Genomic DNA, 17,056 nt, shown 5'->3' on the forward strand with positions numbered 1-17,056 from the left:
TGGTGGAATTTGGCCCGTGGAGGGATTCTCCCTTTTTAAAGGAATAAAAATGTAACGCATTGAGTTCCTGGTTTCTAACCACATTTTCACGTAAGGGATCTAAAAGTGTCCGTAGCTAGTTTGAGAGCTGGGTTTATATGTACACATTGCAGTATTGTAGTCACTCCATAGTCGATCTAGCAGCACCCGACGGTCATGTGGTTAGCCCACCACATGAGCACGTTTGCTAATGCTACATGGATGGTCCATGTAGACTGTAGAGAGAGGGGGTGCAACCTGGTAAAATTGTTGTTGCCTTAATGCTGTGGTAAAAAAACGATAACTGACTGCTGTTTTCAGTATACATGTGTCATTTGAAAGCTGTTTGTTTGGCGCCTGCTTCACCAAAGTCATGGAAGAGGAGAGTATGATTAGAACAGCCTTCTTGCATATCCACAGACTCTGCAAATTATTACTTCTTCATAATGCTGAGAGCTGGGACAGAGAACATGGTTGCAACTCCCATGGCAAGCACTTCAAGTTCTATGAAGGGGGACGCCCTTGCGTTCCCAATGACATTTTCCCTGTAAGTATATCAATATTGCATTTCAGGTTTAACTTACATGCTTATAATGGCAAGTTATCCAACATTTCCAGTGCTATTTCTTGGTAGTTCGTTTTGCTCATTTTAAGGGAATTGGTGATACATAGCACAGTTTCTTCTATTTTATAAAGGGCTACTAAAATATACATTATATCATTTCTCCAATATTGATATTCGGCTGTTTCTTCATTTTAAAAGATTCATTTCTTAAAATTGAGTAGTGTTTTCACTTCTGTTTTTCAAAAACCATGTGGTTTTTTGTTGTTGTCTTTTTATAGACCTGGCTGCTAGTAAGGGGCCTTCTCAATTTAGCCCAAGCTGTTATTGGACAATTACCTTTTTGAAGCCAGTGGGTGTTTTTGTACCCGAAACAGCCTGACCCAGCTGCCTTGGACTATGTTGAATTAGCCCCGGAGTGTCTGTCTGATCTGATTAGAGTTAAATGTCTGAAAATGCTATAATATCAAAGTTAAGGTCCACACTGGACAGTCTTTGTTTTTTGTTTGTTTTTTCCCTGTATGTGCTTTTTACTTAATTAAAAAAAAAAAAAAAAAATATGCATTGTGGGTATGCTATATTAATCTTTGTTTTGCCTTCTTCCCCCCACCCCCACAGTGAACATGTTTCCAATGACTTTGAGATCTATATTGATGTGTACAGTTTGGTATGTATCCTCTTACACCATCATCACTTTATTCTTTTTAAACCTTTATCCTAGATTCTAAAGCTATTCATTCGTATATTTCTAGGTGCAGAAAAAGGAAGGCCCTGCCTCTGACAAGAGGAAAAAAGTTACCAAATCCAAGGTGAGCAAACTATTTGTTTAAAAATGAGTGAATTCTGCAGGAAATGTAGCCTAAAAAAAAGCAATGTGAAAAGAGGGGGATAAAATATTCTGTTCATCATATGGTCATAGCAATTGCACATAAAATCGAGGCATTTTAACTGATATTTTATTTTGTAAGTATTTAGACTAAACGGCAAAATAAATTCATAAACAGCAGAAAACTCACACAGATGGTAGTCAGAGAATTAAACTGAAATAGACTGTGATGAGGGATAATGTTTAGAAGTTCCTCCGAACCATTTAGCCAGAAGACAATGAGTTTCCGAGCAGTAATATTGTATGAGCAGTAATATGGTATGATCCTTTTGCATTGGGTTTATTCTTAAAACAAGTTTGCTTGTTTCTTGATTTTCTTAGACTTGTTTTATTTATTTTTTGTTTTAAGTATGAATTTGATGCTGGCTTTTTCTCCATTGCTGGAAAAATGTATATCTTACAGAACGTTTGTCTTTAAAAATATTTATTAAATTCATGTGATTTTTGCTCCATTGTAGACCATGGTAATAGAAATGTATAAGATCTATTAAGCCTCACAATGATTTTTTGTCTCTGGATTCCCCCTCCCGTGAAAATGACTATGCTGCCCTGTATAAACCGTATGATTCCTGTCCCCTTGTACTGGACTTAAATCGTCAATCATACATTTCTCTGTATTTTTAAAATCTATTTTCTGCTTCACTTTTTACCATGTAACAAAGAATTGGCGATTCTTTATTGGCTTTGATATTGGTATGGTGTAGAACAGGGGTGCTCAACTCCAGTCCTTAAGGCGCTCCCCCCTCCCCAAACCGGTCAAGTTTTCAGGATTTCCCAGCTTCATCACAGGGGGCTCAGTCAAAGACTGGACCTCTGAGCCACTTGTGCTGAAGCTGGGATATCATGAAAACCTGCCCGGTTGGGGTGCTTGAGGATTGCAGTTGAGCACCCCTGGTGTAGAAAGTGCTCAGGGGTGACAGTCTTAATTCTTGCAGAAAACGATATAGAAGTATAACATGTTCTAATTGTTGTGCGCAGATGAATGACCGTGAAAACCCAATTTAGCCTATTTAGTGCAAGGTAGTGTACAAATACAATCGCAACATACATCAGAAAGTACAGAATGCACTTAATGTGATTTTCTCTTGTCCAGCTTGTTTGCAGAGCTCCCTGCTTTTCCACATACAGTCTAGTACAGCAAATCATTATTGCCTCTTTGGTACGATTCTCTGTGTGTACTTCAAGCTTGTGCACCCTGTCGTGGTGGTCTGTGTACAGTGCTCTATACTGCATAGTATTTGTCTAAGGGACAGCTGAAGTTATTCTGCTACAAAGTATTCAAAATTGGGGTGCTGAACCGATTATTTGAGAGGTTATCGGTTTTGCATCCACAAGGAAAATGAATAAATTATAGACGGTTTATATTTAGTAACTTTATTTCTTTAGCACTTTTCTCCCAGTGGAGAGTGCTTCATAATTACAATATAGCGCGTGGTACGCATGCACATAGGTATTTTTACAGACACAGTCCCTGCCCCGATGAGCTTACAATCTGTGTTTTTGGTGCCTAGGGCACAGAGAGATAAAGTGACTTGCCCAAGGTCATAAGGAGTGGGACACCTGGAATGGAACCAGGTTCCCCTGACTCAAAACTAGAGGTCATTGTTTACAGTGTCAGTGCCTTTACCCACTGAGCTACATTCTCCCTATATTTACATAGCATATTCTAGAAGAGCAAAAGGTAATTGAAAAATAGAGGTGAATTAGTATTATTCTTAAACATGTAAAGTAATCAATTTCAGACATCTATTGGTGGCACAGTGGAGATAAATCACTCAAATGCACATGGTACGCTTTAGCAGTCGCTTTTTGTACTCATGCCAACATCTCTGGGTCTTACTTTTCATACTGATTTTAAATCCGTATTATTTAGCCTGCCGTTTATGTTTGAAGGCCACCCACAAAATAAACGTGCTGCAATATAAAGCAATTTTAAGTATAACTGCACATTTTCAACTATCTGAAACTTGTCTATGGGAAACAATTATATGTTATCAGATCTGTTCTTTAAACCTAAAGAATTAAAGCTGTTGATCCCTATCATCTAGTTCTAAAGGCCCCCAAATAGAAATTCAGAAGTATTTTCATTGGGCAGCTACACCACAACGTCAGTATTCCAGGCATGGCTAATGCTTTTTTTAAAATGTAATTTTCTTTATGCAGAAAACGAAATTTGAAATTCATGGTCAGGCTATGAACATAAATCTATTAGAACAGAGGTAGAAGAAATCAAATGGTCTTCTGGTTTTATTCTGTCTACGATTGAGCTCCGATAAGATCACCAACTGATTGTTAGATCATTGTCTGGTGATGTAATCTGCAAATTGTGAACTTCTTTGTAATGATCATGCTGCATAATACTAGTGTAAATTCTTGAGCTGCGTCTGAATTATTAATTCCGTGTGTCTTCTGGGTTTCTAGCAAACATCATGGTTCCCGTTAATTTGATGCAAAAAAAAAAAAAGCTTAAATAGAAACACACAATATTTTTTTTCCCAGTTAAATTGCCGTGTTACATTTTGTCCCTTTTTATTGAGACTGCGTTGGTGCATTGCGCTGCAATAACATTTGCTGCTACAGTGATTAGTCAACATGATAAACTTCTCAGGCTGCATGTGGGACCCGTAGCCAAATAAAGGGACACATATATATATATTGGGTAACAGGCAGAACGCATGTTGCAGCCATGGTGAGGCCAGTGTTACTCAATACTGTCATTAAGCAGCTGAGGGGGTGGGAGAAGCTAGGATCAACACCAGAAATTCGCCCCTTCCTCTGCAGTCTGTACCAAGAAGAGGGATATCGGCCTGCTGGGACCCCAGAAGTTGGGTGCTAATGCCTGTTATAAACACAAACAGAGCCCAGTGCTACATCCAATGGCACAAATACACAGTGAAATACCTATATATTCTCTTGTAAAAAGTCGTTTAGTTTAACCCTTTGGCCAAAGCGTCTTAAGCCTGCGGCCACTTACAAGGTATGACCATAGCAGGGCCTAACACTGATTTTAATATTCTTAATAACCTGTACAATACTAGGAAGAATGATCAGATTTCAATCAGATTTAGAACCATGCAGCTGATTATGACAGATCAAATTTGATAATTCTTCCTAGTATTGTACAGGTTATTAAGAATTTTAATCAGTGTTAGGCCCTGCTATGGTCATGCCTTGTAAGTGGCCGCAGGCTTAAGACGCTTTGGCCAAAGGGTTAAACTAAATGACCCTTTTTACAAGAGAATATATAGGTATTTCACTGTGTATTTGTGCCATTGGATGTAGCACTGGGCTCTGTTTGTTTATAGTATATATTGCCATGCCCAGTAGCACTCTGTTTTGACATTTATGCACATATATATTTTGTGGTAACTTTTGGAGCTTAATGAGCTTACTGGTATTTGTGTGTTTTGCTAATGCCTGTTGCCTGCCAATGGTACATCTGTATGTTGGTATTTAGGTTCCAGGAGGGGGGGGCAGACAGGGATGACCAGCCGTGAGAATTTCTGGAGTGCGTGCTTTAGTTTAATTAAACCAGCTTTACCTATTTAGAAGTTTGCAGTTGCATCCAATACTGCTTCATATTGCAGCATGTCAACTTTTAGTGGCGGTATTTGAGGTAGTAGTGTCCTATAACAAGTTTAAGAAAGAAACGTTGTAAATAAATGGTAAAACTGTAAACCGAGCTGATATTAATTGGGAGCAGTGGCATTTGCACTTGCATACAAGCCGAAAATCTCATTTTCAAAAACTGACTTTGTCCTCACTGGGGGTCCACTTACAAGAATGCAGAATGTACTTCCCGTCACATTGGTTGTCATGATGAAGGGAGGCTCAGTGCTAGGGTTTGTTCTACAAGATGACATGAAACAAAAAAGGCATGTATGGAGTACTGCACACTTTTATTCACACGGTATACAAATATGGCGCACAATCACAGCGGGCAAATTAAGCCTACGTTTATTGTTCAAACCTTTTGGGATATTTCATCCGTTGGTATACGCTCTGGGTGTAGTAGGCAACAGGCTGGTTACCTACGTGGGTGCACCTTATTGTGGTGGTTGCTTTTATTCTGCAAAATCTGTTCCAGTTTTTAGTGCAATATAGTTTAGTGGCTATACCTCTTGGGTATACTTCTGATGCACGCACGCTTTAAGGGATTGGTGAGGCAAAAACGAAAACATCTGTAGTATTTTTTGTTTCTTTTTTTCTTAATTCAAAGGATTTTTCTTTTCTGTACATCGTCTTGCCGATTTTTAAATGAAGCCTAAATATATCCTTTAAAGTTCCTCACTTACAATATTTTTTCTATTTTTTTTTTAGGCAATTACTCCAAAGAGACTGTTGACTTCTATTACAGTAAGTACAAAACTGTAACCTAAAATGTAGGTGAAATTAGAAGAAACACCAATTGTACACTTATATATATTTTGTCTGCAAACAAGGAATTGTCAAATTATATTTCATTACAAGTTGTTCCTGTTGCATAGTCAAGTTTTTTTACAGAACTATTTGAGTGATTTATTATGTTGCCAGTTGAGCAATTGTAACTTCCTATTGGATATTCACTCTTGCCTATGTTTGTGTAAAGCTAAATAGAATAAAAAGTATGTCCACTATTTGGCAAGTACAATATTTTCACTTTCAGCATTATGGTATTACGGTCTTTTAACACATACTTGTATACCGTAGTGTCTCCCTGATTTCCCTTGCTAAGTACAATGAACAGATAAGTTTGTTTTTAATATATACATTGTTGTAGTAGACCTGTGTAGGCTGAAAGATTTATTTTTTTTGGTTCAACTTAATTTCATAGTGCTACTGTAATTAATCTATTTTGCCGACTAATTATTTTCCTAATTTACTTTTTTAGAAGAGCAACATTCATACACCAGGTGAGCAGCATTATGATTGTATATTGTATATTATATCTATTTTCATGCGCTAGTGAATTTTATTCTAGCCCTACAAGGGTGTAATAAAATGTCGGCTACAAAATGATTGTACTAATAGTAACATTATATTTGTTGTTATAATAAAAAAAGCAATACAAGCCGTTTTATTCAATTATTTATTTTACATAGGATTTAAGGCGTATCTCGGGGCTGAACCCCATTAATTTCGGCTCTGAGAACCCCCTGCTTCCCGAGATACGGACCTCCGAAGGCGATGCAGGTATCTCCTACAAGTTTAAAGCTCCCGCATCACGTGGGCCATTGGGAAGCGGCACCAGGTTAAGTCACCGCTTCCTATTGGTCCGCAGGGCACGGGAGCTTTAAAAAAAAAAGCAGCTATTACGTGAACTCTGGGAGCAGCTTCTGGCGCCACCTTCGGAGGCAGGTATCTCTGGAAGCAGGCCAGCTTAGATTGCCTCTTCAAAGCTGTAATCTCCCCATATTTATTTATTTTTTAAAAATCTTACTTGAACTGTTGGGGCTGGGACCTGCGGCGCGGGCAGCTGCATGAGCGTACCCCACCAGCATGGGAATCCTTCTGAGCAGGTCCCAGTCCCCCCTCGCTACACGGCTCACAACGTGCTGTGACGCGTTAGCCGCCAGGGGATGCAAGAAAATTGTGATCCCGAGCGGTGACGCGTCACGTGGTGCGCTGATGAGCCTATCAGCGGCGGGGGTGGGAGCTGTCAGACAGCTTCTTACACAAGGTTGTGTGTGCGTGTGTGAGGAGGGCATTTGTGGGGGGAGGGAGCGGGAGCTGCTTACTTTCCAGCAGCCCGCAGCAGCTCCCTCCTGCAGCCCGGGAGACCGAAGGGGGGTGGGGGGTGGGGAGTAGGGGGTCCCTCCGATCAAACCACGCGCCCGCCCCGGCTCCCTACAGACCGCATATCGCGGTCTGTGCCTGTCGGCGTGCCCGCACTGCAGAGGGAGCGGGTCCTCTCGGGAGCCAATTTGCAGTCCAGGGACTCTGTGGTCCCTGAAATATTTGCCATTTTTTTTTAGTTGGTTTCTTACTGAAAAAACAAGTATTTCTCGAAGGACCTCCTATTTCTGGTTGTGTGTATATCTTGTCTATCTATATCACAGAAATTATGCTTTAGGCTGCGCCTATACTTACGGCGCAGAGCAAAATATAACACCATTCATAGAAACTTGATTGAACTAATCCATATAATTTTGTTTGTCCAAGTAGTTTATTTATTACGAATCTTGTGGGTAGAAACAAATGTATGCAGCATTAAGGTCAGGGTTCAGGAAGCTCTGATATTGCCGCGTAATTCTATGTCAACTGCTATTCAAGTCAATGCGGGATAGCCGTGCAATACCCTGTATCTGACCTAAAGGAATCTTCCTCCTTTATTACAATTCTGTGTTTAAGTTTTTATTTAACTACATGATTTTGCATATGTTATGTACGGCTCAACATGTGTTTCTTTTTCCTCTTCTTTCTCATCACAGCCTTATCTAGTCCAGGGGGCCCAAACGCTGTCCGTACCAGTAATTTTGTTCTTGTTGGGTCTCACAAGCTCACCCTCGCTTCAATTGGAAGTAATAAATTCCTTTTGGACAAGGTACAGATTTCTCATACGTCCATACACCTTATTTTCGTCAGACTACATTGCATCACAGACTATTATTGAGTGAATAACTAATAATACATATCAGTTTTTTTTTTCTGCAGCAGCAGCATAAAATGTCAAGCAATTGGTAATAACCAAATTAACTTTTTGTAATACCTAGCGTGTTCATTAAAGGACGTGAGCAATGTTTTCGGTTCCATTACACATTTTTGTCCGACATTTGCTTGTTGTTGTTTATTCACATACTTCAGTCTAAACGTTATAATTGCATTTAAATCATCATTTGTCAAAGGGTTAACAAATGCATTCATATTACTTGCAATTGTTGTTGATCATTACCATAAAGCATACTTTGATCTGTTTCACTAGTTTAATTGTAATTGCGCCTAATAAATGGAGACCTCCCCGCGTTGGGTAAATTTGTTGTCTTCCGTGAAAGTACGGTACAGTCAAATGGTGTGTAAGGGTTCCCCAGGTACTGTCCTTACCAGTGAAGTTATCAGCTTTTAATCTCCCTCAGTCCTGCTTTGCTCCCTTTTTTAATTACTGTGAAATGTAACACATTTGACCTTCTCGATCTGCAGGTTCCATTTCTGTGTCCTTTAGAAGGGCATTTATGTCTCAAGCTTAAGTGTCAAGTAGATTCTTTTGTTGAAGAAAAAGGCTTTTTGGTGAGTGATTTTATTATTACCGGTTCCTTTTGGATTTTAATTTCTGGTAAAGATGAGTTTAAAATGTTCGTGTGTTAGTGTTGCAATGGCGTTTCATTACCAGAAATGTTTCACATCTTCTATTGATCTGCATTATTGATGTAGTGCGCTTGCCAACCCGATTCATGAATACAGCAAGTACTATATGTAATGAAACCCCAGCTTTAGTGCAGCCAATTGGAATGCAATGCATGACGTCATCCCTGATGATGGTGCAGCAGCACCGAAACGTTGGACTGTTTGGTATCGTGTTAGAATAAATGTTTATATTTTTTGCTTAATGTGGGCCCTATGTTTTTTGCTTTTGCACTGCTACCCGAATACTCTTGCAAATTCATTCCTATATATAATGTCTGCTGTTTTGATGTACGTAAGGAGGTTTGTGGCCTTCTTAAAAAAAAAAGTGTCCATAAACTAAAGATTGGAGAGAAAATGCTTCTAAAATTGAGTATTCACACTCAACCAAAACAAATCTAGCTCATCACTGTTATAACGCGATCCGTTACAACGCGAATCCGCTTATAACGTGATGCAAGCGTGGCTCCCAATTTTCGTGTTTATGAATACTTTGCAACACGATTATTGGTATCTTAAATACTTTATTGTACAATGCATACAATTGTACATTATTTCTTACGCGATCCGCTTATAACGCGATGTGGTTCTTTGGACCCTAAGCACAGCGTTATAAGGGGGTTGAGCTGTACTCGCAGATCATTACATGATTCACTTTTAAATCACTCCTAACCCCTTAAAAATCCCAACTTCTAAAATATTAAAATAATTGCAACATAAATCTGTCACATTGGCATACTCTGATTTTTGGCAAAAGAAGCAAATTATTTCTACAAGTTACTGTGGTTTAACAGATGGCTTCTGTAGAAATCCATACAGCTTTAAGCTAGTTGGTTATACACATGACACAGTTACACAGGATGGTTGCTTCCCACTGCAATCAAACACAGCAATAAAATAATAAGCTTGTTGGACTTTAAACAATCAGTCTTTTTGTAATATTTTCTTTCTTATGTAGTGTACGCAGCACTTTACATGGAAAGTTGCAGGCACGAGTCCCTGCCCCTTAGAGCTTACAATCTAATTTTGATGCAGTCATAAAGACTTTTTTTTCTTGCTTGGATCACAAGGAACCGACACTGGGTTTTTAACCAGACTCCCCTGCTTCAGTTTTTTTTTGTTTATATAGTCGGTGCCTTTATTTGGTATGCGCAGGCATGCGCGCAGTTCCAACAAAATATACATTCCCAATTTGTAGCAATGCAAGGTAATTGTTGTCTTGATCACATAAACCTGTGAAACCTGATTTTGAACCATTGTGATTTTGTCTGTGTAATGCAACAGTGGTGTTGCATGTAGCTTGTTATGCGAATATGTATTGTGTTGTCGTTCTGTTTAGAAGTTGGGCTTGAATATCTAAATTTCACATCTATTCAACATATCTCGTATTATAAAACAAATGTGATGGGGTTAGAATACATTTTATTTGAACTCTGGTTGCAAAATTAGCCTAAACCTTTTATCCAAGTAATAATGGTTACGTAGCGCTTTACAGAGACATTTTGCAGACATAGTCCCTGCTCAATCTGAGCGTACAATCTGTTTTTTGGTGCCTGAGGCACAGGGAGATAAAGTGACTTGCCCAAGGTCACAAGGCGCCGACACCAGGAATTGAATCAGGTTCCCCTGCTTCAAACTCCGTGCCAGTCAGTGTCTTTACTCACTTAGCCGCTCCTTCTCCTACATGTCTTTTTATACCCTTAATTTCTTTCATAGACCATGTTTGAAGATGTGAGTGGATTTGGGTCTTGGCATCGACGTTGGTGCGTCCTTTCAGGATACTGCATTTCTTATTGGACATACCCAGATGATGAGAAACGAAAGGTTAGAGTACTCTGAGGAAACCTAACCAAACCATAACCTCCTATATTTTTAATTCAGTTTCTGTATAACTGCCAACAAATGGAGAGTGGTCCATGCTACCAGGATTTACTGCATTTTATTACAGACCAGTAGTAGGCATCTGCACAATAACAAATCGGATCTCTCTAGATAGGCTTGCAGTTATATGTAGTGGTGGGATTCCGGATCTCTGAAACCCTTGGCTTGTGATTCATATCATAGAATACCTGAAGTGGTGCTGTTAAGCTCTAGTCTTTGGGGGTTGAAATAAAATGATATATGAATGACTAATTTGTGTAAGCTAATGCTCATTTTAAATGTGCATATCGTATGAAATGCCAGACCTTTCATGCTCCTTGAAGATGATTGAATTTCCTGTTAACAAAATCATAGGTAACGTGGTAGGTTGTAAGATGCAGAATTAGTAAGAACAGCTTCCTTCATTTTGAGCTGGTAACAGGCTGCGTGTGTTTGAGAACTACATTTAATAAAGGCAAAACTGAAAGTATGAAATAAGGCATTTTTCCTGGTTGTCCCAGTGGCACTTAACCGATTTGGTGCACACTGCCATGGAGACTATCCAGGAAATTAAAATTGCGGTAGGAAGGTTAACCATTTTCACTTTGTTTGGGATTGGCAACAGCCACAGGTAAAGTGCAATAAGAAATTATAAAGGAGGAAGTAAGATTATCTTCTGGGTATATGTTCTGGTTAGTTGCCTCCTTTTCAATGCCTGCTGTAGTTCTCCATGTTACACGGGTGTAACTGTAATGCATAGCTGACCTCCAGCTCATTGCTTTCTAGCCCCCTAAACACTAAGCAATAACCTGCTTGTAACCTAAATTAGTCCCATTTTATGGTCACGGGTGCATCTAACATGTTATGGGTATGAAAGATCATTTTCACATTATGAATAAAAGTTGTTTTAGTCCCAAAGTGCCCAATGCATTACAGCCTATTATGCTGAGCCCTTTACATTTTCTGACGGTTATTTTTTTTTTTTTGCTAGCATCCCATTGGCCGACTAAATCTGGCAAACTGCACCAGCAGGAAAATAGAGCCGGCCAACAGAGAATTCTGTGCCCGGCCCAATACGTTGGAACTCATCACCGTCCGGCCACAAAGAGAAGGCGACAGAGAAACGCTAGTCAGTCAATGCAGAGACACCCTTTGTGTCACCAAGTAAGTATATGAGGAGGGTTATACCACTTCCTCTGTTACTGTGCAGATCCAAATTTTTATATCCGGAGTGAAGTTCTTTATTAAATTCACCTTCCTTACTGCTACTGCTTATAAGCATATGTATTAAATCAGAAACATTCCCCATATACATCAACTAAGAGAGATGTACTGTAACAATCATGATTTATCTGACTTGGTTTTCATTTCTATCTTAACCCCTTCATGTGTTGCTTGCTGCTCTGGCACTGAAGAGGTTTAAAGTAGACCATGCATCTACAGTAACTAGTGTTGGATTAGTTTGAAAAAAGTTAATTATCTTTAATATGTTTTTTTTTATTTCTGTTTATCTGTCTCTGTAGCTTGAGCATATGGTTGAGAAACACTGATTTCAACTTAAAGTAACATTGGCTGTGGTCCAAACAGGATCAAATTTCTTGTATAATTACGTCTTGAGCTACATAAGTATTTATTTTTTTGATCATTTATAAAATATTTTATAATATAATATGAAAAATATAATATAAAATGCCTCTTAGGCCAGTGATGGTTTTGTGATACCTACAAGAAGAAAATGGAGTGGACCTAATGTCTGACTTTCCCCTTAACTTGTGAACATGTTTAGTCATAAAACGTTTTTAAATTGCAAGTAATTGTAATCCTTACTTGATCCTCAACAGAAGATTTGTCATAATTTCTTAATATTTTATGTATTTTAGGAATTGGTTATCTGCAGACACTAAAGATGAGCGTAACCTCTGGATGCAAAAACTCAACCAAGTTCTCCTGGATCTCCGTATGTGGCAGCCTGATGCTTGTTATAGGCCGAGCAGCAAACCTTAGTGTGGAAGTTTACAGAAAAGTGAAAGCCTTGTTCAGCGACTCGCAATTTAGAGCACAAATGTGTAAAGAATTTGATCTCCTGTTTTACTGCAAGCTTTGTAAAAAAACAAAAAAACACAACCAGCTTTAAAAATACTCTGGAAAGAAGTACAGCGTAAATAGTTTACTGCTGATAACCTTGTCGCTATTTTATAACCTTAACCACATGATCTAGTTTTACAATGACTGTTCCAGTAACAGCTGTTCCACTGAAAGATGTCAGGGGGAAACCGATCACCTAAAACCTATTACAAACAAGACTTTTATGATGCAGTGCATAACTCTGTCCATTTAGAGTTGTATTTTCTTAAGCTTCTTTATCTATTAAGAACCCTTTTGGGAGAGCTTTTATTTTTATGCTGCATTTTTGCAATATACAAACCTAGCTGTGGTTGCTTGCAGTTGAACACCTTACTATAAGAACGTGGGCGATATTCTAGCCGTGCAGGCTTCTTCGTGCGGAAAGGGGTAACAGAGCAGCAAGCTATTGTGTTGTTTTTCTTTTTCTAATTTGTATGTAATCGGTTATTTCTGGAGAATTCGTTTTTTCCGTTTTCAAGCACAGCCTTTATTAAGAGCCTATATTTTTTTCATGTTTGAATATGGAGTGTAAAAAGATGGATAATCTTAATGCTTCATCTTTTTTTTATATTGATTTTATTTTCTTTGCTTAAAACCCAAGCATGCATATATATCCACCATTTCTTTAACAACTTAAATGCTGGAGATGTGTTAATTGATAAAAAGTAAATAGAAAATTGTGGACAAACTGATTTTGAGGTTTACACAATTATATATTCTATGCAGTGAGTTGCACAACTTTCTTTTATATAATAAACAAACCTTACATTATCTGAACTGATGTTACCATTTTAAAATGTAATAGTGACCGCATCACTGTACTTCTTACTGGTAAATTCCTGTCTGCTGGAATTCCTCACCTCCATAGTACCTAAAGATCTGGTATGCTATAAAGAAAAATGGATTACAGTGCGGGAGTTTGAGAACCAGTACTGAAAACAGATTGGCGACGGACTGTGATTTAGAAATGTATTCAAATTCTAAACCTGCAAGTTTGATGCACTTTTGTGTATCTGAGCATGAGGAACAAGCTACTTATGCAGTATTTTTATTTAGTGATTTTACAAAGCTGCTATAATGCCAGCTAAATGCTTTACTGGCCAAATGTTTTTAGCATAGTTAATTGGTGTTTTTGTATATGTTTCTAGTGTATCACATTTGTATGTAAGGCCTCCAGTAAGTCTTGGTAGCTGTTCAGCCACCAAATGTTATCTAGAAGTTGTGTTGATCGTTAAGAGTAGATTTTGCAGCGGGTCTTTTATTAAAAAAGTATTTCTTAAACCAAGCCCTCCTAATTTTACTCACCTTTAAGGGAGCGTGCCAGGGTTCATTAATAAAAGTGCTGCAGAATGTTCTTTTAAACGGGTATCATACGGCAAGTTGTTTAAAACTTTTTTTTCTTTTAATATATAATAAGCGTCCTTGAACCTTAAGGTCTCTCTCGCTATTTTGGAAGTGCTAATGCGTATAATTAGCTCTAATATCACTACTTTATGTATTCTTTTGAATTATTGTATCCAAGTAATATAACAATTTATAATAAAACAAAAGTGCTTTATATTCTCTCGCGGATGAACACTAATAGTTCCGTGGGGTTTTCTTTTCACATTTTGGATGTTTGTTCTGTCTGTTTTCTATCCATCACACTCTTGGTTATTTTTCCGTGTTTTACATTGTACAATATGCGTGGGGATACTCATTGAGTGCCATTGTTATTAGAATAAAATGCTTAAAATAAACAGATCTCGTGTCTCTGATTTTGTTTCAAACATTCATTGAATTAACAATTTCTTGCTTTGTGTCCGAGTTCTATATCACACTGATATATTGCTCATTGAAAGTCCAGAATTGGTGCATCCCAAATACAGAGTTATTTCTAAACTCACAGCAATTTTGAAATGCTTGCAAGACCGCAGATGCTTTTAGCTTGTGGGTCTGCATGTGTCATTTTGAGGATATTGTACATATCTAGGGCTTCATCGCCTATAGCAGGACAGCTATTTCCCCTTCCATTGGCTTGTCAAATCCAGTTGTAAAATACAGTTTAAAACGACCCCCCCCCCCAAAAAAACAAAATCATAACATAATCTGAAAGTTCACTTTGTGCTCATTAATTTCTAGCTATTAATTTTTTCTAAATCTTTATTTTTGCCAAGTTTTTGCCGGTTTAGTATTTCACTGACCATCAGCTATTACCATGCTCTGTGGTCTAAGGTCCAGATACTCAGAGCTTCGTGAAGTCGGGACACATTGCTCTCTCCATTTAGGTAACATGACGTTATCGAGAGGTCCTATTCCAGTGTAGTGCCCGTTGACTTATATCTCCCTAAACACTCTTTTATTCAACAGAGCGAAGATACATGTGATCACACTTGAGATGTTAATTTGAATATTATTTGCATATTCAAATTAGGATATTTCCCAGGCATGTCTGATGTGTTCACAGTTATGTCTCTGTGTTGAATAAAGAAATGTTTGGAGAGGTATAGACGTCAATGGGTACAAAATAGGACTCTCACTCCCTTAATGTAAATGTTATGTCGGTGTGTTGACCTTAAGGGACCTTTGTGGATATATGCTACTAGAGAGAACACCTCTTTTGCAAATAATTATCACTGATGGTTGTTATAATTAACGCAATGCTTTTAACATCATTCCCTTAACGGAGCTCTGTGTATATAAGCCTTAATGAGTTAATCAGTACCCATTTTAAGTCTCTGAGACCATCTCGTCCCATTTTCTCCAAGATTTCCAGTCAGTAGATGTGCTATAACTTGTTTATTCACTTGTGCTTTGTTGCTGCTTGTCCAAATAGGGAATGCTTTGCTTTGTTCTTGCAACCGCAACACTGCAACTTTTACTTGACTGCGGACTTCCGCTTAGGTCATGCCACCCAAATCCTTCAAAGAAATAAACTGATGCCAAGATTTGCTTGCAAAATTGCCACAGCTTTATTACAATATTAAACAAAGCATAAAGCATAATGATTCTTTCATATAAACAACGTATTATTTTTAATGCCTGACACTGGCCACAGGGCTATGTGGGCATGTACATATTCATCCCATAAAATATGCTGTACAATAGGGGTACAGAGTTATGTATATTACATAAAAAGTTACATACAAGTGAGGACAGATATGCACAAATAGATACAAATAAGTAAAGGGTCTTGCTCGCGAGAGCTTACTTACAGGCTAGAGGGAATGAAGGACAATGTTGAAACAAGAAGGTAAGGTGGCTGCTCATTGTAGGATGGAATGTATCTCAAGTTGGAGTACTGTATGGCCCAGCCCGACAGCAGATTCCAGTAAAAAAAAATTGGGGGGGTGGATGAGAGGTTGTATGAGGCGCTTTGAGTCCCAGTGGGGAAAAGCGTTGTATAAATAGTTATTATTACTGTAAAGTTACATTGTTTAAAAAAAAAATTAATATAAATATTTTTTCTGTTCTCGGTTTCTGGAAACAAAAAAATACAAATAATATATATATATATATATATATATATATATATATATATATATATATCGCACACTCCAAGGTAAAAAGACAAATCTCACTGGAAGAGACTAAATTAGTAAAAAGATTGTAGTCATACAATAGCGTTAAAGAGCAACAGGTAAACTGATGTTAATCTTACATCAGATGAATGTACCTTTTTTTTTTTTTAAGTCTCTTTGGATGTGGTTCATCCTTAAGAAGCAGCCTTGGACTCGGCTTCAAGTACTTGGACTGTCCTACAGACTCTCTTTTTTTTATTTATTTTTATTTTTCACTTACCGTACCTTTTTTCTTTTTGTATCCTTTTATTTTTCACATTTTGGTATTTTTACTATTTACAGTACTTTTACATATCCGGTAGTTACTTTTCACATCATATTATTCATTCACCTAGAATTTAGATTTTTCACATACAGGCATAACCCGCATTAACATACGCAATGGGACCTGAGCATGTATGTAAAGCGAAAATGTACTTAAAGTGAAGCACTACCTTTTTTCCACTTATCGATGCATGTACTGTACTGCAATCGTCATATTCGTGCATAACTGATGTAAATAATGCATTTGTATCAGGCTCTATAGTCTCCCCGCTTGCACACAGCTTCGGTACAGGTAGGGAGCCGGTATTGCTGTTCAGGACGTGCTGACCGGCGCATGCGTGAGCTGCCGTTTGCCTATTGGGCGATATGTACTTACTCGTGAGTGTACTTAAAGTGAGTGTCCTTAAACTGGGGTATGCCTATATATTGTTACACATTGGTCTCTTTATGTGGGGTACTATTCCC

The 17,056-nt window shown here is 38.1% G+C and overlaps 1 protein-coding gene across 4 annotated transcripts in view; it reads left to right on the forward strand.

Moving 5' to 3' along the window:
• ANLN (anillin, actin binding protein) overlaps positions 1-14,508 on the forward strand; it is a 53,598-nt gene extending 39,090 nt beyond the window's left edge. For 3 of the 4 annotated variants that reach the window (XM_075586627.1, XM_075586625.1, XM_075586626.1), the window contains 10 exons: positions 439-565; positions 1,199-1,247; positions 1,333-1,389; positions 5,787-5,822; positions 6,337-6,358; positions 7,877-7,989; positions 8,583-8,669; positions 10,500-10,607; positions 11,635-11,807; positions 12,524-14,508. In XM_075586627.1, the coding sequence (XP_075442742.1) occupies positions 439-565; positions 1,199-1,247; positions 1,333-1,389; positions 5,787-5,822; positions 6,337-6,358; positions 7,877-7,989; positions 8,583-8,669; positions 10,500-10,607; positions 11,635-11,807; positions 12,524-12,647 (896 nt within the window). In that variant the 3' untranslated portion in view covers positions 12,648-14,508. Of the gene's footprint in view, positions 1-438; positions 566-1,198; positions 1,248-1,332; positions 1,390-5,786; positions 5,823-6,155; positions 6,359-7,876; positions 7,991-8,582; positions 8,670-10,499; positions 10,608-11,634; positions 11,808-12,523 lie in introns of those variants that run through there. The other variant, XR_012799215.1, reaches the window with a different exon arrangement.
• Positions 14,509-17,056: the final 2,548 nt, after the last annotated feature.

Source organism: Ascaphus truei, chromosome 2 (genome assembly GCF_040206685.1).
Source record: "Ascaphus truei isolate aAscTru1 chromosome 2, aAscTru1.hap1, whole genome shotgun sequence".
In the NCBI taxonomy this organism is placed as follows: Eukaryota; Metazoa; Chordata; class Amphibia; order Anura; family Ascaphidae; genus Ascaphus; species Ascaphus truei.